The following is a 22590-nucleotide window of genomic DNA, read 5'->3' on the forward strand; positions in this document are numbered from 1 at the left end:
GCAGTTCACCTTCCACCGTACTGGCAGTGGCTTGACATCGGCAGATCTGGCTTCACCGCACCAAGACCTGCCGCTGGGCTCTCGCCTCCGCCAAATCCTCCTTCTACTCCCAAGGCTTCTCGGAGGCAGAGGACAACCCCCGGCTTCTTCTCTTTTCCACCACTAACCGTCTCCTCCGTCCGCCCTGCCACGCCTCGCCCATCCTCTCCTCAAGCTCCAACTGTGAGGAGATGCTGGACTTCCTCGAATCCAAAATCGAGGGGATACGTTCAGCCACCTCAGCCCCGTCCACAGCCACCCCCACATCACCTCTCCCTCATGACCCACCCCCCCACCCATCCCTCCCTATACTCCTTCGACCCTATCTCTCCCTCATCCCTCACCACGACTGTCCGCAAACTCAAACCCACCACCTTCTCCCTCGATCCCATTCCCACCTCTCTCCTAGTCTCCCAGCTCCACCTTCTGGCCCCCCCTCCTGCCCGATGTCATCAACCTCTCCCTGTTCACCGGTTCAGTTCCCACCCCCCTAAAAATGGCCGTTATCACTCCCATCCTGAAAAAACCTTCCCTGGATCCATCCCTCTCCAGCTACCGCCCCATCTAACCTCCCATTCCTCTCCAAGGTCCTGGAACGAGTCATCGCGTCCCAGCTCCGTTCCTTTCTCTCTCGCCATTCCCTCTTTGAACCCCTCCAATTTGGCTTCCGCGCTGCCCACAGCATAGAAACAGCCCTGGTCAAAGTCACTAATGACATTCTGAACATCTGTGATCAGGGCTCCCTCTGCCTCCTTGTCCTCCTCAACCTCTCTGCTGCCTTTGACACTGTCAATCACTCCATCCTCATACACAGCCTCTCCGCTTTACTCAATCTTCACGGATCTGCTCTTGCCTGGTTCGATTCCTATCTCTCACCGTCTCCACTTCGTTGCCTCTAACGGTTTCTCCGCCAGCCCCCGCACTGTCACATCTGGCGTCCCCCAGGGCTCTGTCCTTGGCCCTCTCTTTAATATCTACATGTTCCCCCTTGGTGACATCATCCGCAGACATGGGGTCAACTTCCACATGTATGTGGATGACACCCAACTTTATCTTTCTGCCTCCACCCTCAACTCCAGGACCACTGCTGTCCTGACAGACTGCCTGTCGGACATCTAGTCCTGGATGAGGGCAAATTTCCTACAGTTGAACGTGAACAAGACTGAGGCCCTCCTGATTGGCTCACGCCAGTGCCTCAGCACCTCAGGCTCTGGCAACATCAACCTCCATGGTTGCACACTACAACTCACCAGCCAGTCAGGAACCGAGGTGTCTTGTTCGACCCTCAACTGCCTTTTCTCCCCCACGTTCAAGCCGTGACCCGTTCTGCCTTCCCTCAACTCTGTAACATCGCCCGACTCCGCCACTACCTCACCCCTCAGGCTGCTGAAACGCTTGGGTTAGGGTTGTTGTTGACATGTCCCAAACTATATACTGTAAATATGGTGCCTTATCACAACGTTGAGACATCACACCTTGGGACTTCCTTGTTGTAAACAACAACAAGATTACATTTGTACAGTACCTTTCACGATGGGATGGGAGGATGTTCCAAGGCGCTGGACAGAGTACAGCATTTCAGATCCGAGCTGGGGTTGGGGGGGTAAGGGAGGGGAGGGGGGTGGCCAATGGCATGGTCGAAGAGGACTTTAAGGAGGGGGCGAGGCGGAGTGACAGGGATGGAATTCCAGAGGTTGGGGGCTGAGTGGCTGAAAGCTCTCCTGCCAATGGTGGGGCGGGTGGGTTGGGAGACGTGGAGCAGGCCAAAACCAGCGGAGGGAATGGGCGGGTTGGTAGGGGGTTAGGAGGTCGCAGAGGTAGGGTGTGGCGAAGCCATGGAGGGCTTTGTATGTGAGGACCAGGATCTTGAACTGGATCCTCTGAAGGATAGGGAGAGTAAAGGCTCAATATATTTGTAATAATAATAATCCTTGTATTTGATATAGCGCTTTTCACGTCTTCTAGACTTCTCAAAGCGCTTCACAGAATATACTTTTAAGTGAATTGACTGTATATTTGTGGGCGAAATGTGGCAGCCAAATTACGCACAGCAGTGTCCCACAAACAGTCGTGCATTGAAGTGACCAATTTATTGTTTTTTTTTCTTGAGGGATTATTATTAGGCGTGTGGAGTAAGGAAACTTGCCCAAGGTTTCGCCCTGCTTATTTGTTGTTGAAATGGCTCCCAAGTGCTTCACAGAATATACTGTAGAGTGAATTGACCATGTATTTTTGTGGGCAAAACATGTTTTTGCTGATGGGAATTCACTCTAAACCAAAAAGAACAGGAGCTGAACTTGATCATCACAGATTCAGGTCCCCTCTTCTGCAGCTGTTCAGATGGATGGTACTGATCGCATTGTCCTATTAATAAAGAGAAGGGAGTTTCTCCCATCCATGTTCGGGCTGAAAATCCACCAGATAAAATTGGCCATTCACTTCATGGCTGTTTGTGCGCAGATTGGTTACCGTGATCATAATGATGCGATAATCCTTGCATTTGATATTGCACCGTATCTCATCATTGAGACGTCTCAGTGTTTCAAGATATCCTGTAAAATTGTGTGACTATTTTGTGGGCAAATGCAGCAGCAAAAGATAGCACCTCTGAGAAAGCAGCAGTACTACACTAGTGTCAGCCAAGACTTAAGAGCTCAAGTCTCAATGTGGAGCTTGAATTCACAATCTGCTATCAACGAAGCTAACAGTTACTTGTGCATAACAGAAGTCTCAAAAGTGCTTAATTATAATAATAATAATAATCCTTGATATAGCGCCATATCACTTCATTGAGACATTTCAAAGTGCTTCACAGGACATGCTGGAAAGTGGATTGATTGCACATAACATTACCCACAAACAGTCATGGAGAAAGTGATCAATTTGTATTTGGGAGATTGTTGGCCAGGAAAAAACCTGTTGATGAGAGCCAAAGAGTATGGCAGCTAGAGGAGGAGGCGGTAAGACCAAGGGAGGCTTTGGAAATGAAGGCCACCCCACCGCCACGCTGGTTTGGACGGGGGGTGTGGTGGAAGGTGTAGCCTGGAGGGGAGGCTTCCACTAGGGGGATGGGGTCATTGGCGGAGAGCCAGGTTTCGATGAGCCCAAGAATGTCAAGGTGCTCATCCAGGATGAGGTCATGGATGGTGAGGGCTTTATTTGAGAGGGAACGGACATTTTAGAGGGATATGCGGGTGGGTTTGCTGGAGGGAGGGGAGGGAGGAGAGAGTGGTGCGGAGAGGATTTTGGGGTGTACAGGAGAGATGGTTGTTGAGAGTGGTGTGAGTGGAGATTTCGGGAGGGAATGTATGAGGGTGGGGGAACTTGGGTTTGCCTTAAGGAGGCAGTTTGAGGTGAGGAAGTGAATGATTGGACATGTGGGGTTGCTGCTCTGGGCCAGCCAGTGCCGGGAGCCACGATGGGCCCGGCGGAGAATTCCAGGCTGGAGCAGGGGGAAGTGGTGATGGGGTTGAGGAGAGAGAGAAGGCGGGGAGGGTGGTGGGAGAGAAGAACAGAGGGAGAGTAGCGGATAGAGGGGGTTGGGAGGAGAGACATAGAGGGGGGGGGGCGGGAGGAGAGACATTTGGAGCGGAGGGGGGAGGCTCGGGTCGGGGCGGCAGCCAAAACGCGCACCCAGAGACCGGGAGCGAGCGATCAGCGGGACGGCATCAGCCCTCAGGCTCAGCCTCCCAGGTCATGGCCGGGATGGCAGTGACAGGGGCCAGGCCATTGTTGTTGTTGTTGTTTTTTTAACTGTGACGTCACTCCGACATCACTTTGTGAATCGCGCCCCCCCCCCCCCCACCCCCTCACTTACCTCAGCTCCTGACTCCTCTCCCAACTGAGTGGCTCCTCACTCGGCTGTGCTTTATACTCGCAGCTAGGCCTCGGCTCGGCCCCACGCTCTCCTGACTCCGCTCCCGATTATAATGATGCTAATAATCCCTCCAAAACAATAATAAATTGGTCATTTTCAATTCACGACTATTTGTGGGACACTGCTATGCGCAATTGGCTGCCACAAATATATGGTCAATTCACTGTACAGTCTATTCTGTGAAGCGCTTTTGAGACGTCTAGAAGATGTGAAAAACGCTATATCAAATAATAATAATCCTTGCATTTGATACAGCGTTTTTCAAGTCTTCTCGACGTCTCAAAGCGCTTCACAGAATAAAGTAAAGTGATTGTAAATGCAAGGATTATTATTATAGTGATGAATCCATTCATCCCATTGAGCTTGTTTCACCAATTTATCAGATCCTGGCAGGCCCAACGTCCCACTCTTTTGCCATACCGCTTAATACTACAAGCACTATCAAAGTAAGCATCTAACTCTTAAACAAATTGATTGTCTCTATACCTTTCTGGGTAAAATATTCCATATCTTCATAACCCTCTGTAAATAAATGCTTCCTCACCTCAGTTCTAACTGTCCTCTTTCTGATTTTAAGACTGTGCACCCTCATCATGGAAAGGGAACCAGCAGAGCTTGGTGAGGATGTGTATGATGGGCTTCATGGTAGGAGAGGATGTGGGCTGCAGAGTTATGAATCAGTTTAAGCTTATGAAAGGTCAAGCCAGTGTGGAAAGTGCAAGAGAATTGAAGTCTGAAGGTGAGTATCGGTACTAAACTCTGTACCCCTATCACACCAGTTCTAACCAAGCTCCACTGGCACCCCATCACCGAACAAGTCGATTTCAAGTTCAAATCCCTTCATGCCCTGACACCTCCCTACCTCTCCGACCTGTGGTGGGAACAGAGGTGAGGGCAATAGTGCGGTGGAGAATAGCTGACAAAGAAAATGTTTTTGCTGATCAAAAGATCACTGACTTCCCATTTCTACCACTAACCCTGAATAAGAACACAAATAAGGTTACACTAAAGGAGTATTCTTATGCAAAAACTTTATTAATACAGCTATTGAAAATAACATCTCATACAAAACTTAATAAGTTGTCTGCAAAATAGTATACAGAAAGTATATCCAAGAGAACCAGGTTATTAAATTTGGAAAAAGGTCACCTTTTAAGAGCAGATACAAAAAGACATACTTGTAGACCAGGCCTGAAAAGATTCCCTAGAATCTTTACAACGATCAGTTGCAGCATAAACACATTTAACCATGCAGTTTCAAAATGATCTTCAATTCCATTATATCTCTGGGTAGGCCCAACAATTGAACTGCACTTATAAATATGGTTATGTTCAAAAATGGCTTGCATCTTTTATTTCTGTTCAGATATTGCAGCTTAAATGTTAGACCGTAAGATGTAGGAGCCATTCGGCCCCTCGACCCTGCCCCGCCGTTTAGTAAGATCATGGCTGATCTTCTAACCTAATTCCATTTACCCGCCCTAACCCCATATCCCTTAATACCTCTATCCTCAGTTAGAATAGCAACTGAGTTGGAATTGGACCATTAGTAACACAAGGTCATGGTAAACCACTGTAAAATTCATTAGGGAACAGATTTCTGCACCACCTGTTTCAAATTTGAATTCCTCTTTATACCAATTGCACTTTCTCATCAACATTTGTTTCTTGAACATTTTGTATTTAGTTTCACTGCTTTCACATTTAAAAAAAACATTCAGGTGAATTTACATCATTCCTTCAAACTCACAAGGGATGACCTATTGCTCCACCAGCACCAATTTAAACAACTACAGCACTTACATTCATTATTCAAGGGAATAAATTGAAGGCCAGCTTTTCTGCTTCCCTTGTGATATGCAAATTATCCCATCTGAAGCAAGTTTCTAAGATTGATATAGTAGGCTACATTCCAAGTGGGAATTATAAGCCCTCACAGTCACTCTTGTCTCTGGGTTACTACCGCTTTGGGTATTTGGGGGCATAGACAAAAGGCCAAATGCAATCTCCAGCTCAATAGGATGACTTTAAGGTTGCAACCATTACAAATAACCAAATACATAGTGGTTTCCGAGCTGCAACCTAGCCTCTGTTCTAACAAAATAAGCCAAATTTGGATTCCAACTCCAGATTCATAGCATATGAATCCCCATAGAAATTTAAAATAATTTAACTAAGTGGAATATAACGCTACCATGGATAAATGGTGCAACGTTTCACTAAGTCCTATAACTGCATGGGCTGGGTCAAAATTTCAGTAAAAAATAAGAAGCTAATGTTCAGCCATTACTCCCCATAATATTAGTCAACGTTCGATTAAATCAGATTATCAAAAGCCACAAGTACATTTATGTGGCATTTAACACACCAAAGGAACCATTTAACACACCAAAGGTACCAGAAAAATCCTATCTGTTGCCCTTATCCAATTGGCGGGGGTGATCTTAAAGTTTCAGAATGACCTTTTCACTGCATGTATTTTTTTAAAGGTCAACAAGTTGCATTATTAAACGATACGGTTTCAAAAGGAGCTGGAATAAAGTTCATTTCAGAAAAATCTGTATTATCATTTATTCATAGATGAGTTATTAGTAGACTAGCTAGCAACACCCATCAATAGAAGTCAAAATGAAATTCACCATCCGACTAAACACCATTTACACTATAAAGCAAGAGTCTTTACAACCGTTTACAAGACCCTAGCATTAAAGCTACGTTTCTGGACAGTATTAAACAAGTCTCCCTTTTGCTCCTAGAGATGAATAATAAACAGCTTTGCACATTTTAATAAACACTTGTACTTTTGAATGCATTTCATTGAAATTGCAAAACAGCACACATATCACAGCTCAACTAACTACAAATACCTGTAACTAACTGCTGCAGATAGAAAAGCCAGCGATGATGTATTTGGGGGTTAATGAAATCTCCAGGGAGCCCTGCACTGAAATAAGGAATGGAATTAACCACATTATGGCTACTCCTGATTGGGGCTGCTGGTCTACTTCACCATTTCGGAGGGTGAGCTGGAGGCAGTCTGTATAATAAACCACTCAATGCTGGGAATGGAAAGAAAATGGTAGTCAAGACCCTGTGTTATACTGCAAGGTTTTAAAAGCGAAAAACAAAGTCAAAATCTGGTTTATAAATATCAAAGTTTTATGGTTATATAAAAACATACAAGTTATACCCATGGACGAGTAGCTCTCCTGTATTTACGCACTAAAATCTGCAATGAAGTGCAAATTGGAAATTGTTCCCAGGGAGATTGTGTAGTTCCCAGTGGCCAGTGTCACTGACAAACATTGAGTGACATTGGAGGAGTGAAAGTCTTCAAAATTGGTAATTGGCCTACAGAGAGCAGAGGAAGGGAAGAAAGACGCCCATCCCCCATTCTAACATGTTTGACCAAATATAACCAATGCCTTGGTCCTAGTCATGCAGTTTCTGTATCCCACAATGAAATGTTATTGAATTACTGCTTCAACCTGGGGTGTGGAAACACATTTTGTGACACGAGAGGTCACATAAAAAACTACAGTGCTTGATATGATCCAATTTTATGGAACAACTTCTCAAAGAACAAGTGAACAGTGTTGTGCAGTGCAACCGTAATGTTAGTGGAGCATAATGCTCAACTACAGCAAGATTCTGCACATATCTGAAAATCCTTTTCATTCGGATACACTGCAACTTGAAAGAAGTTTCAATTCGAACAGTAATCTATAGGGGTCCACAAAGTCACCTTCCCCTCTCCACCCCCATTACAAAACAGCAATGAGACTATGGAGGAGCTGAAAAAAGCTGACAGAGAAATACATCTCTGTCACACAAGATGCATTTTGCCTCATCACTCCATCCATGTTACCGAAGATGTCACACCAAACATGGCAATGGATAATTAATTATCTGCCATGATAATGATGGGGCTCACACACCGATCCTCTGGGCGTCGAAATACAGTTAAACACTTTTACTGAATACAATTAAGTACTTCTAAGTGCAATTATCATTATTCTTCCACATGTTTCAGTTGTTGGTCAGTGCACTGTAGAAAAAAAAATGGGGGTAACAGGACTTTGTCGAAACACTGTACTGCTCAGACACAATTGTTATTAAATTCCACACAAACCCACCTGCTAGTCCTCACTGTGAATAGGTAAGAAATGATCAGTAGCATCTGCCTGACACACAACACTACGTGTACCAGGTAGACGCATTTTGCTGAAACAAAAACATATTAATTGTCACATAATTTCCCCAGATAATTATAATTAAAATGCAGTAACTAGTTAACCTTTGATTAATATTGAAGCATTTCCCCAAATTTCATAACTGCCTGATAACACATAGCAGCAGATGCAGAAGAATTGCTTCTTAACAAAGATTAGCCCCTGATGTAATGGCACATTTGGCTTGATGTATCGAGCAAACATTTTTAAAATTATTAACACACTTTGCTGCATTGCAACCATCCTTTAGAAAGTGATGAGTGGTGTAAATCTGTAAGATAGCTGATAAGAAGTAGCAATGTAAAAATCATACTGCGAGCAACACAAAACAAAAAAGGCTGGTAAGTAATCAGGATAAACATCCATTTTAGATGGCTGCTTTGGTTTTCACATGCTTGAAACCACATCAGAGATTATTGCAGCTATTGTAACTGATAAAATTGTTCACTACACAAAAAGAATTTCAGATTCATACGTAAACTCAGTCAAATTTAATATCAATTTTGTAAATATCACAAATTCCATATGTCCTGAATTGGCCATCTCAGCCTTAGACCTGAGACCCAAGTCAACTGCAAAATGTGGAGAAAAATAGATGCCGTCTTGAGATGTAAAATAAATACATGTGATTCACCAAAAAGTAGGTAAACCCACGGACTTCTCTCATCTGTTGTCAAAATCTTCCAGGCAAAATACAAAACATAGAAAAAGAAATGGAACTATTTTACTGCCAAAGTTTCTCCTGTTGATGCCTGAACAGGCAAAGCAAATTAGAAAATAAAGAAAATGTATGCCATTAAGAAAAGCTGGTTGCAGAACAATGCGAGTGGCTAATTAATAGCAGATACCATTAATCTCTCTATCTGTTGCCTCATGAAACCTCCCTTCTGGTGTAAGTTGTTGGGCGTCACAAGACAGAAGAAAGAAACGTAGACACTGAATATTGTATAGGAATTTGAACCCGTGCCCATAATGAACAGAATGTTTAAAGCGCTGATGTGGACCATTACAAAGATTCCAAAAACAAATAACCAATATATCATGAGCATTGTGGTGCAATAAGTCAGATTTAGCATTTGGAAATCAAAACAGCAAAATTCCCACTTAAAACTATGAAAACATGAGTAATAGGCAGATATTATTGTCAGATCGTTGTGTGAATTTACATAAAGAAAAAAAATCAAATTTTTAATAATGTTAACCTTTCGTCACTGTATAATAAAAAAAACCTATCAATTATTCAGTGGTGATTTCATACCCACTTCTTTATAGGGCTAACAAAATCCAGTTTGGCAGAAACCTGCTTCAGGAAATCCAAACAGAAACTCAACACAAGTTACTCCAGGACCAAAAGTGATTTTACACCCACCCGAAGCCACCAAATTGGTCACGATGTTACACCTATGCTTTTGGTTATGGTAATGCAGACAAACAAAGAAATGGCAGAAAAACAAAGAGGCCACACTTAGTTCATTCCCACAGCATTCACACACCAAAAAGCTAGACAGTTGGCAAAAATGTGGCCTTGATTAGAATAATTTAGTTCACCACGGTAAAAACTGACTTATACAACCCAATGTAACATACACCAAAGGTCATCCAGAAAAACAAATACTCCCTATGTGGATATGGAATCAATTTTTGCCACATTTCTAAACAAAAATAGATACTCTGAAGTTGTACGTGACATGTATTTTTATGGATGAACTGTATCACTTAAACTTGTAGGAAATGCAACAAGATCCATCCTCAGCCAATATCAAGACACCATATTGATTAACAGTATCAATGCCTTCCAAATTCACAGTGAAACGTCGAGAACAAGCTAGTGGTTTTGTGAAGCACTAAAGCTTTACAAAAAGTTTTTAATGCCTTCCAAGTGAATGTTTAAGACTAGTAATTGAAGGAGAAATATCAAGTCTTTACTTTAAACACAAGTTAAGTTAGCAGAAGTTAACTGGTGAAAGGAACCACCATTACACACAACGCCTCAGAATATTGATGTTTCTATCTCCTTGCTGAACATGCCTTCAAAATTAAGGTCTTTGGTCATTAGTTCCTCTTCAACCTCTTCTAAGGCCCACTGATGATCGGTGAGTTCCAAAGCTTCCCACTCAGCCTAAGAATAAAACCATGCAGATTGTGAATTAATTTCAGGGGTGTGATGTGGTCTGGGTCATTTCAAAAGGATAAACTCACTGCTGTCAAAACTGGGGAGCTCAAAAGTTGTGCGAAGGGGGAACCAGCCATGAAACAATACCTGTATTGAAGGGGGAGGCCTGAGCAGCACCAGACCATACAGGCCAAAAAGCTGTACACTTTGAACACTGCTGAGCTAGCTGATCTCAGTTGGCTTCAATGCTTCTGTTTTTGGGAGAGGAACATGAGCCAGAGTTCCTACTCCTGATTGCTATGAAAGACCATTAGTGGAAAGTGCATAGTGTGAACAGGATTGGGTCAACTAGCCTGTCAACACTCAACTCAACCACTTGTTCAACTAGGATCATTGGATCTTGTTTTGCGGGGTTAACAGGCCCTGACTGGGAAGAATCCCAGTGACTGTGCCTGGGAGATGCAAAAGTGTGGCTAAAGATAATTAGCTTTTGCATTTCCTTTCTTGCTTTGGTGACGTGTGTCACTATGTGAGAGAAAGAATGCAAGAGTGAAGAAATATTTTGGGTATTAATGGCTGAACGCCATACGATTTGCGTGGCATAGAATTAAACTCCATCTGAAAACAAGGTCAGGGGAAATAATTCTAAATGATTAATGAATGCTTTGAGATGCCTCGAGGGTAAGACAACAACAACAAAATTACATTTATAGAGCGCCTTTCACGTCGGGAGGATGTTCTAAAGTGCTGAACATTCAGATGTCGGGGCCCGAGCATGGGGGAGGGGTGGTGTAGGGGTGAGGGAAGGCAGAGAGGTGGGAGGGAGACCAAAGGCACGGTCGAAGAGAAGGGTCCTAAGACTGGCCTTGAAGGATGCAAGGGAAGAAGCGAGGTGAAGGGACCGTGGGATGGAATTCCAGAGTGTGGGGGCTGAAAGCCCGGCCACCGATGGTAGGGCGGGTTGGGCGGGAGACATGGAGCAGGCCGGATCCTGATGAATGGAGGGAGTGGGGAGGTTGGTAGGGAGTCAGCAGGTCAGAGAGGTAGAAGGGGGCAAGGACATGGATGGCCTTAAAGGCGAAGACGAGGATCTTAAACTCGATCTTCTGGTTTCATACCAAATGCAAGAATTATATTATTGTTGACATTGCTTTTTCAATTAAAAACAACATACCTTAAAAGCTTTATTTGTATCAGGAGGCATTGCCATTGCAGCGCCAGTCATCTGCTCCTGCATAATGCGAGACTGGTCTGCAGCTGAAAAGGAAGAAAACAGAGGATTGTTTGATACTATTTTGATTAACATTTTTGATTTAAATAACACCCAATTTTGGTGCACAAAGGAATACAGGAACAGAAGCTTTCAGATTGTTGGGCCTGTTCCGTCATGTTGATTTCCAAGGCGTGGTTACATAGCTACCAGAAATCCTGTGTTGTCTATGTTTTTTTTAATTCAGCTCCAATCACAGTGATATGCAGCAAAGAATCTGGAACAGGAAACGATCTTCCCATTTCTTGTCACCGTTGCCGTGTAAGCACACCATTACTTTGAAGCCCATATCCTCCCTCCCACAACGTAATTACCAAAAACATACAGAATCATTGTTCCTTTGTTTCATAGGCTACCTGGTGGGTTTCCTTGATTGTTTTGCTTCCCAAAAATGTTATGGCCCACCTGCTCCTAACACTCAGTCAGTGATGTTGTCGGGACATTGGAAACCAGTAGGGAAACATCTTGGAATTCTGCGGTATTGCAATCTCCCCTCGCTTCCGAGCAACTGTCTATCCAACCTGGATGGGTTTCCCAAGTTAGAAGTTAGTTGTGCCATTTATATACTTGAAGTATATAATGCCATTTAATTTGGTGGTGGGTTTGGTTCCATATACTCAGAAGCCACGTTATAAGGAGGCATGCTAAAAAATAGCCATTGGTCATCATTCCCAGGATCAAGTCACCACTGAATTGCTTCCTTTGCAATGTGTGCTACTGATAGGAATCGCCACAAACATCACTTACTTCACAAAACGGCATCAAACTGACCCACCTTCACATAGTTCACATATGCGCTATTTGCAGGAACCCATCCAGTTTGTGCTTCAAGTCTGAAGTGTACCATACTTCTATTATAGTGCAGATCCACAGTAGACTATAAATAGGTCACTCTGCAGCAGTTACCAGTTATGTAGTAGTAATACGGAAGGAGCCTACTTAACATACCGACATACACTGCAACCTTCACCAAGTCCCTTCCTCCATCCTTTAATCTCAAAAGTAGAAGGCAAGCCATTTACACAGTGAATTAGTTCAATATAAGATGCTCAAGCTTATCGCAGTTTACGTTGAGATATAAACTGTGGTTTGCACTATGCAAGTCCTGAAATTCAACTGTATAGTCATCATTGAGAAATTTTTAAGACATGTTGTAATTGATGTGTGGCATTTTGACTTTACTGCACCTTTGTTGCTTAAGCCTTTGAGTACTGAGTGTTCTATACCCTGGTTTATAACTACTAAGCAACTTTTGCCATAAGTGGACAGATAATGTGTGGAACACTATGACTCCATCAAATGATGATTAATACAGATTGTTTTCATTACTTTCTAATTTCTATCATGTTCAGCATAACATGGGAAGCTACGGAGAACTTTCTGCGTTTTCCCTTTTTTTGATACTATGGATCTCATATCTAAGTTTACATTCAAAGCAGTGTTGGGATGTGCTACATTGTTGGAGATGCCGTCCTTTGGATGAGACATTAAATTGAGTTCCTGTCTACCTGCTCAGGTGGATATTAAAGATCCCATGGCACTATTTGAAAATAGGTGGAAGGTTCTCTCCCAGTGTACTGACCAAAAAATCTCCCAAAATAACTGTGGTCATTCATTTCAAGACTTTGTGGGACACTGCTGCCACGCTTGGCTCCAAAACAGACCGCACGGTACTGTACAATATATCTTGTGAAGTGCTTTGGGACATCCTCCTGACATGAAAAGCGCTCTATAAATGTAATTTTGTTGTTGTTGTATTCTTCCTCCATTCAATGGGCTCCAATCTGCCCCATGTCTCCCACCCGACCCGCCTTACCATCGGTGGTCAGGCTTTCAGCCTCTCTGCCCCCACACTCTGGAACTCCATCCCACGGTCCCTTCACCTCGCTTCCTCCCTTGTCTCCTTCAAGGCCGGTCTCAAGACCCTTCTCTTCGATCGTGCCTTTGGTCTTCCTTCCACCTCTCTGCCTTGCCTCACCCCTACCCCACCCCTCCCTCATGCTCGGGCCCCCGACACCTGACTGTTCAGCGCTTTGGGACGTCCTCCCGACTTGAAAGGTGCTCCATAAATGTAATTTTGTTGTTGTTGTATTCTTCCCCTTTTCCTCATTCTCTTTTTCGCTTCTGGAGATGATATTTTCATTCAATCTAACGAGCATATCAAAAACATTTCTTACCATTATCTTGTCCCAGGAGCAGAGAGTACATGCTTCTGAGCCCAAACACATTCAGGAAGTACCACGATGCGGAGCTCACCCTAATTGTAAACCAAAGTGAAACATTAGTTCGAGAGTAATGAAAACTGGTTAAATTGAACCAACAACGAACAATGCTCCTGCTCAGCCAGTTTCTTTTTAATATAGTTTCTCTTCCTCTACCTCACATGTAGATAGGGGTGTGTGTATGTCCATGAATGCATGTGGATGGAGTACAACAACTTGCATTTATATAGGGCCCTCCATGCTGGGCGGCGTCTCGAGCGCCTAACAACGGCGGAGCCCAAGGCTGAGCCAGGGGAAGGCGGAAGGTGACCATAGGCGCAGTCGAAGAGGAAAGTCTTCAGGCGTGACCTAAAGATGGGGAGGGAGGGTGTGAGGCAAAGGGGTTGAGGGAGGGAGTTCCAAGGATTCGGGTAGTAGTGGCTGAAGGCACGGCCGCCAATGGTGGAGTGAAGAATTCGGGGAAACATGGAGGAAGCCGGACCCAGTAGAGTAGAGGCAGTGGGTATTGCTGTGGGAGAGAGGTTAGAGAGATAGGGGGGTGCCAAGTAATGGAGGAATTTAAACACTAGAGTGAGGATCTTGAAGTCATTCCACTCTGTGACAGGGAGCCAGTGGTGTTTGGCAAGAACTGGAGTAATCAGGGTACGAAGTTTGGTGCGGGTGAGAATGCGGGCGGCGGACTTTTGAATGAGCTGGATTTTGTGAATAGTGGAGGGAGACCTGAGAGGAGGGCATTAGAGTAGTCCAGTCAAGAGGTAACAAAGGCATGGACAAGGTTTTGGCAGCTTTTGGGGTGAGGTATTGTCAGAGACAGGCAATGTGGCAGAGTTGGAAGAAAGCGGTGCTGGTCAGGGACCGGATGTGGGGGAGGAAGGATAACTGGGGATCGAACCTGACGCCTAAGAGAGGTACTGAACTGTGCAGAATGAGGATATGAGTGAGTGGGATGAAAGAAACAGATAATAATCACAAGTTTAATGGTCCTGAAAATTCCATTTAAAAATCAATAGAACAGCTTCATTTTCAGTCAGCTTGGAGTCTCAAGCCCCTTGTGTGCATACACATATTCATCACTGTGACCCAGTGACACTCACTCCTGACTTACTTCAATGCAGAACCTTGAATATACATTGTTCTTTGCCCCTTTTAAGAAACTTGCTTTTGTTAGTTGAATTCTCAAAGTAAATGCTTCAAACTCCACAGCTCTGCTCTTTAAATGCAATTGTATGAATTACTTCTTCCTATGACATTAATTTTCCCATTATCTACGAGTCATCTGATGACCTAGGGATCGAGCTGGGTTAAAATGCTAAATTCCAATCTCAAATTAACATACTATCACTGTGTCTTGGAGGACAAGATTAGAGGTAGAAATTCCTCACGGTTTTAGTCTTAAAACCATGGTTTTAGAATTAAAGAGTAAACAGAACTTTGGAAAATTCTTAATATTATCTTTCATTTTGTATACTATTTTTCATTTTAAGAACTAATTTATGAACTCAAAATTAAGATTGAATTTAAGAACTTTCCAAAATTCTGCATAATTTTAAATGTAAGACAATGATTTTAAGGCCTTGAGAGAATCAATTAAGATTCCGTTTAATTAAGTTTAAGTCTAAACACCAACTTGAACTAGTTAAAAATTTCTCATAGGATATCGAATAGCTTTATAGACTATGTGGATTACAACAAGCATAGATGCTGAAACCTCAGCCACCAATGTGGGGATGGAGAGGGACGTGCAGAGGGTGCAAGAGGAAGAATGGAGCTGAAGAAAATTATGGAGGGGCAAAAGCATGAAGGAACAAGGAGCCAGTGGATTCTGAGGAGGAAGGAGGTGATGGACATGAGACGCAAAATATAGAAGATAACAACACAAGAATTTGTTAGACAGCAACAAATTCTACATGAAGCATGATGTGTTTAACATACCAGGAAGCATCTAATGAAAGTAGTTCAATTCCTTGCTGTAACATGGGCTTAAAACGCAATGTCAGAGGAAATGGAACCTTAGCTGTAAAAAAAAAGGAAAATACTTAATAATAATAAAACCATTTCTTTTTCCATTTACTGTAAGATTTGCACTTAACATTTTGGTTAAATATTTGTGTTCAGAGCAATATCAAACATGCAGCTTTGGTTTGTGTTAATGAATTTTACAAAACTATAGCAAAGGAGAAATGAGTTATCAATATGGTACAATGGGCACAGGCGCACCTAGGATTCAGCACATCATTCCTTAGAATGGTGTAAAGAAAGCCATAGGGAAAATCAATCTGGACTGTTCCCCTACACCAAACACATTGCAATGCAGATTCATCGTGGCTGCATATTCAACCCATCGATTTTCTGTATTGGGGATAATACTCATAACAGAAGAAAGAGAAAACATCTGAAAATACAAAGGGACAGGGAAAGTATAAACATGCATTTTGAAAGCTTCACATGATGTGCTGGGTCATGCTAATATGCCAACTCCTGGTGGCACTGGAGAGGACCTGAACAGGGTCTGCCTACTGTCAGGAGAATCACTGGGAGATAAGAAACAAAACCCATCCAAAAATGGAAATGGTGTTCAGTTATTAACAGCCACAGAATGGTAAGATGCAGATTGCCTCCTGCTGTTAACCTCAGTTGGCTATTGGATGGAAGTCCTAAATGAAGCACAGGTACTTCTCATAGGGAAGTCAGAAAAATAAGATTATTCTTATACATCTCCCAGCAGCCAATATAAATTATCATTGAGCTAAACAACTAGACTGCCTCAGTTGGGCAATGTGGTGGGGTTCATTTACAAAAGAAAACACAGGAAGATTGAAAACCACAGTAAACACTATCTACAATAATTGGCATTATATTAGAGGTTTGAGCATAAAAAATCATTATAACAGTTTGGGGATGCCTATATCGGGTATGCAAAATCAGTTTTACTTTCTATTCTGTTGCTGTTTATTACTTACTGGTAACAAAACCAGAGAAGGTCCAGTTGATCCAGCCACCAATGAGTATCATAGGAAGCACATTGGTGACATTCCCTTTCATCATGTCCATTACCATGGTGGGGTCTGAAAACAAAGCAGATAATGATACAGGTTTCAGTTTCAAGCTGGTCTTTACTAGCCCGTAGAAAAACTCTTAGTTTTGATACATTGCTACGCCATTACAGGATGCGTGTTTTGTTTGAGTGTCAAATGATTTCCGCTCCCTTATTGTAGCTCGGGTCTGAAACTCTGACTGTCCAACGCCTTCGGACGTCCTCTACAAATGTAATTTTGCTGTTGTACATCAGTTTAGATTTATATTAACCACAAAAATTGTCAAGTGAAGTGGTTGTATTTGTAGGCCAGTGAGGCAGCGACTTTGGGCCACAAACTGCTAAGAGGGAAGGACCGATTTATATTAATAATAATCCTTGCATTTGATATAGCGCTTTTCACGTCGGGAGGACGTCCCAAAGTGCTTCACAGAACACACTGTAAAGTGAATTGACTGTATATTTGTGGGCGAACACGGCAGCCAATTGCGCACAGCAATGTCCCACAAACAGTCATAGATTGAAAATGACCAATTTATCATTGTTTTGGGTTTTGGAGGGATTATTATTAGGCTCTGTGTGGAGTAAGGAAACTTGCCCAAGGTTTCGCCCTGCCTGGAATTGAACTCAGGTCTCTCACTTGCAAAGCGAGTGCTCTAACCAACATTTATAAGGAGGATAATCATAAGGAACGCTCCATTCCCTTTTTGAATTGCATCCTTGACATTCACCTAAACAAATGTATGGGGCCTCGGTTTAAAGTCTCACTGGAAGAACAGCAACTCTAACAAAGCAACAACTTTGAATTGACTGTATATTTGTAGGCGAAACACGGCAGCCAATTGCGCATAGCACTGTCCCACAAACAGTCGTGGATTGAAATGACCAATTTATTATTGTCTTTTTTCTTGAGGGATTATTATTAGAAGTGTGGAGTAAGGAAACTTGCCCAAGGTTTTGTCCTGCCGGGAAGCGAACCCAGGTCTCTCGCTTGAGAGGCGAGTGCTCTAACCACTGAACTGCAGTTCTCCACAATAGCGCCCTCCACCCAGGGTAGCATCTCAAAGCTCCTAAAATTATTAAAAGCTAAGGAAAACAGTGTGGAGGAATTCAAGCATAATCTTAGCAGAAGAGATGGAGGGTTGTACAACATGCAAATTTTATGACTGGACAGATAATCTTTATGGGTACTGAGCATTCAAACTGTCCTTTTTTCTTTTTTGGAACATATTTCCTTTTTCTAACACTATTTACTAAAGACATTGGACCTACCTTATCAATTACCTTTACTATTTTAAAGATCTATCGAATCAACTCTCAATCTCTTTAGTTTAACACAGCTTCATCATCCAGATAGCATGAGTTGTTGCTGGACTTAATATATGAAACCAGCATATCTTCTACATTTGGGAGTGCACAAAACTAAACACTCCAGAAGAGGTCGGAGCAGTGATCAGTGCTTCCTGCCTTTAAATTTGACACTACATAATAGTAATAAAATCCATCCCTTTTTTAAAAATGTCATTCTACTCCTCCAAACTAGCTTTTAATAATTAATATACTTGGTTCCTAAATCCCTTTGCTCATTTCCCTATCTTGGCACTTCCACATTTAGAATGAGCTCAGACAGAGGAGGAGGTTTGGCAATACAGGGAAAAATTGGTCACTCAATCTACCACAGTTTCTGTGCAATTGGCTGCTGCGTTTCACCCACAAAATACACAGTCAATTCACAATACACTATTTTCAGTGAAGTACTTTGAGACTATCAATGATGTGATAAGGCATTATATCAAATGCAAGAATTATTATTATTATTAAGATTCAGTCATACTGTGATTGCAAAATAATTCTGGCGGCTTTTGGTTTGTGCAGTTTGATCACTCTGCAATATTTGTTGTGTTCTGTGCTGGTATCACTTGATATTCACATCTCATCAGGTGACCAGGCAGATATCTTGGCTTGCCAATTTCCAATATGATGGATAATAGACGCATTACCTGTCATGGGCGAGGGAGGAACAACTTTTCTCTTGGTCTTCTTGAAAAATCCATCATCGGGGTTGTTAAAATAATACTTCCTTGTTAGGAAAGACTGAAACATTAAAAATGCAAGACATGAAAATGAGCAGAACTTAACTGTAACTGCACCACATCAACAAAATTTAATCTGGTTCAACAGAAAGGCAAGGATGTCCAATCAGGATCACTCTCCTGCCAGTATTTTAAGATATTCCAAGAAAATTTAAGGTAACACTATATATACATATATATATTTAAAAAAATACATTCTGCATGGACAGGTTCTCAAACGGCTTGATGAGTGAAAAGCTCTGAATATTAAAAGGCACTTCCCCAGCCTGGGGAAATGGGACAAAGAATGAAGAGCAATCAACTATTACAATGTTTGGAAATCGCCCAGAGGTCGGTCACTGCTCCTTTCTAGCAACAAAGTCAGGACAACCCAATTTGAGAGCATTGGTACAATTCTGAGGGAACTGCCAATTCTTCCGTACATTTGCTACTAATCACAAAACAACAGAAAAATAAGTAGAAAATCTGCCCTAGGTAAACACCCGCTTACAATCTAGCATTGTGGGTTGTAAAATTAAATGCAATTTAAAATAAGAAATTAAGGGAGAAAATAGGGCTGTCAGTGATGCTTGACACAGAGAAGCTTCAGAGTTCACAAGTGAATAATGGCCACATGGTTGGGGTACTGGAAGCAACTCGCGCCCATGGAACACCAGCAGTGGGGACCAGATCAAGGGTAGAGAAGCATATGCCAGTGAGGAGAATATTAGAAATATGATTGAACACATTGAATTTACAGCGGAAAATTAACCCTGGAGACCAGGTGAATTGAACAAAACGAAAATACACGGCCCCGAGTCATTTGTATTCTTAGCTGTTTTAGACATGACTGTTGATTCAGACAAAAATCTGGTTAATCCAATCAAAATGTCACACTGGTCGCCATTAAATGCCACTCGGGCCTTCTGTGTCTTGAGGGGCTCCATTCAGCCACGAAGGCCAGATTAGAGATGGGTGGAGTCTACCATTGATTGACAGAAGACTCCAACCCTTCACAAGCAGCTGAAGTTGGGCCATCAGTGAAGGGGCGGAGGAACGGGGAAGGACAAGGGAGGGAATGGGCGGAGTCAAATCACAATTGGTTGATTCCTGGAGTCGCTTGTGAATGGGTGGAGCCCAAACATTCGCAAGTGGCTCTAAGGCTGTCAATCACCTCAGCGCTGGTCCCCTTCCCATCCAATGGAAATGGCAATGGTGGAGGCACCGCTTCTGCTCCTCTGCTCGGTGGGAAGATGTAGCAGAACTTCAGCCAACCCCAGATACCTCTTAAGTCGGTACCAAATGGCCGTCCCCGATATGTCCGATTTAACATGCTTCCACTCTATATATAAAATACCAGCTGTACCCGTTGCAGCTTTGCTTGCAACCAAAGGATCCAATGTGGAATGTGGATTGACACAGACAGACACACTTACTTATCCTTGAAAGGTTTGATTTTCGCTTAGGCATCTTTATAATGATAAATATAAATGTATAATTTATAATCACTGGAATGTTCTCCCAACGCGAAAGGCGCTTTAAAAATGTAATTTTGTTGTTGTTGCCGCGGCTTAGCTTTGTCTGTGTTCTTTTTTTTGTTCCCGCTTCCGCTTGGCTAAGTGCATGCTCCGTGAAGCAAGATGCCACAGCACCATAGTTAGCCTGCGCGGCCATTGTGCCTCTTTGACTCGGCTGCCATCAGATGTAACTGCAGTGAAAAACCCCAAACTGAAACGCATTTTAGGTAATAACTCATGAACAATAGTAGATACACACAAAAAAATGCCCATGTCACTCTCAGCTTTAAGACCTTTCCGATGAGGTATAAATCATGTCTCTATGTCAATCGGTTATTGAGATCCTTCTTGAAGCGCATTGTGGTTTTATTAGTATAGAAGATTAAGAGTATAGATGAATTGACTAAACCTTGGGAGCCAATATATTGGGAAGGGAGGGAATAAAAAGAACATGGGAAAAGAAAGTGCACACATCATATTGTGCTCACAAGACGGTCGGTTCGGGGAATGTGTACACATTATTTGTGTTCATCAATACAATAACTATTTGGTGAGAAAATAAGAAGAAATTGTACCTGTCTGGGAATATATTTTCCATTTTCTCTCAAAATTCTACTTCGGATCAGAACTTGACTGCAAAAAAAACAAAGCATTAATAAAATCTTTTGCCATTCAGTAAATCTGATATAAATTAATGATACAAGAGGTGGATGGAAACAACACTTCTACTGATGGTCTAATAACACGTCCAGTGGTGGTCTAAATCAATTGGGAGTTTGGGCTAGTGCATTGATGGAAGTTATTTGTAATTCTGGTTCTGCAATGAAGTATAATAATAATCCTTAATATATGTTTCATCCACAAAATATACAGTAAATTCACTTTACAGTATATTCTGTGAAGTGCTTTGAGACGTTACAAAGACGTGATAAGGCGGTATATCAAACAGGATTTACTATAAAGTGCAGTGACTGTTTTGTGCATCAAGTGGCCTTAGAGGAAATACCAGGCATAGTGCACCAAGCAGGAAATATCTACAGTGGCAATCTTACAACCAGGATGTCAGCTAGTTTTGCAGTTGAAAACATAATTGAACATCAAAAAAAACAATCTGAAACAAAATCAAAAAGTCTACGTGTACCATATTAATTATATTGCAACTGGCGAGCAGACCCCACCTAGTGGTTGCTGTGTGCAAGATTTCATTCCCTTCAACTTAACGACTTTTAAAAGTTTTTTTTCGAACAATTTTCACGAAAACTACCACCCCTTTCTTTGGGTGAAAATCCATTTGTTAAAAAATGATTTTCTCCTGATTTCAGTTTTTGTTCCACCCAGTGAATGGGATGAATGAAGCACGCACATGGGTTTCTAGGCGAATGTGTGCTTCTGTTTGCAGGATAGAGGGTTCTAGAATAAAAATAATCCTTCCATTTAATATGTAGTATCAAAGGACTTCACAGGATTTACTATAAAGTGCAGCGAATGCGTCATTTGAAGGCTACTTTTTGCACACAGCAATATCCCACATACAACCAAGAAATGAAAGACCTATTGTATCTGAGTGTTTGTGGGTCAGGACATTGGGAGAAATTCTCTTCTCTTTTTGTACAGTGCCAATGGGATCTTTAATGCCCAACAGAACAGACAGACAGTATCTGGGCTTCAATCCACATCTTTCTCAGAAGTCAGGAGTGCTACCAAACGGGCCGGGCTGACACAAGCACTTTGTATGTTGTGAGTATATGTGCTTGTGTGTGTGTGTGGGGGGGGGGGGGGGGGGGAGAGGGGGTTATCATTCATTTCTGTTTTATGCCCATTCGGCTGCACAGTAAAACTCGCACAAGTCGTCTTTTTATAAATCGTAGAATCGCCTAAGTCATACATGCACCCGAGTCCCTCAGCAACCCCCCACCCCGCGCCCCCCTTAGCAGAGAGAGAGGGGGAGGGGGTCAAAGATGCAGGGCGTCTCCATGGAGATCGTGCAGGCCGGGCTGAAGCCGGCTCACGGCCTCCTCACCTGTCGGAGACTTGCTCCTCGCTGAGCTTCTTGTCGCTCTGCAGCAGGATGGAGATGTAGTGCCTGATCAGACCTACGAAGAAGGTGATGAAGACGATGGGCAGCACCACCCACAGCCTGATGTTGGAGTCCAGCAGCAGCTCCGGCTCCGCCATCTTCCACCGGAAAAGGGCCGCGGACTGGGAGGGCGTCGT

General features: G+C 42.8%; 1 protein-coding gene across 1 annotated transcript; it reads right to left on the minus strand.

The window, feature by feature from the left end:
* Positions 1-4930: 4930 nt before the first annotated feature.
* emc3 (ER membrane protein complex subunit 3) lies at positions 4931-22574 on the minus strand. The gene is made up of 8 exons (XM_007890292.2): positions 22397-22574; positions 20952-21009; positions 18788-18881; positions 16714-16818; positions 15686-15767; positions 13709-13788; positions 11436-11518; positions 4931-10267 (listed from the first exon to the last, which is right to left on the minus strand). Exons 1-8 carry the CDS (start codon positions 22549-22551, stop codon positions 10139-10141), a joined length of 786 nt encoding a protein of 261 aa, XP_007888483.1. The 5' UTR covers positions 22552-22574; the 3' UTR covers positions 4931-10138.
* Positions 22575-22590: the final 16 nt, after the last annotated feature.

The sequence above is a fragment of the Callorhinchus milii genome, unplaced genomic scaffold (genome assembly GCF_018977255.1).
Source record: "Callorhinchus milii isolate IMCB2004 unplaced genomic scaffold, IMCB_Cmil_1.0 Scaffold12, whole genome shotgun sequence".
Taxonomy (NCBI): domain Eukaryota; kingdom Metazoa; phylum Chordata; class Chondrichthyes; order Chimaeriformes; family Callorhinchidae; genus Callorhinchus; species Callorhinchus milii.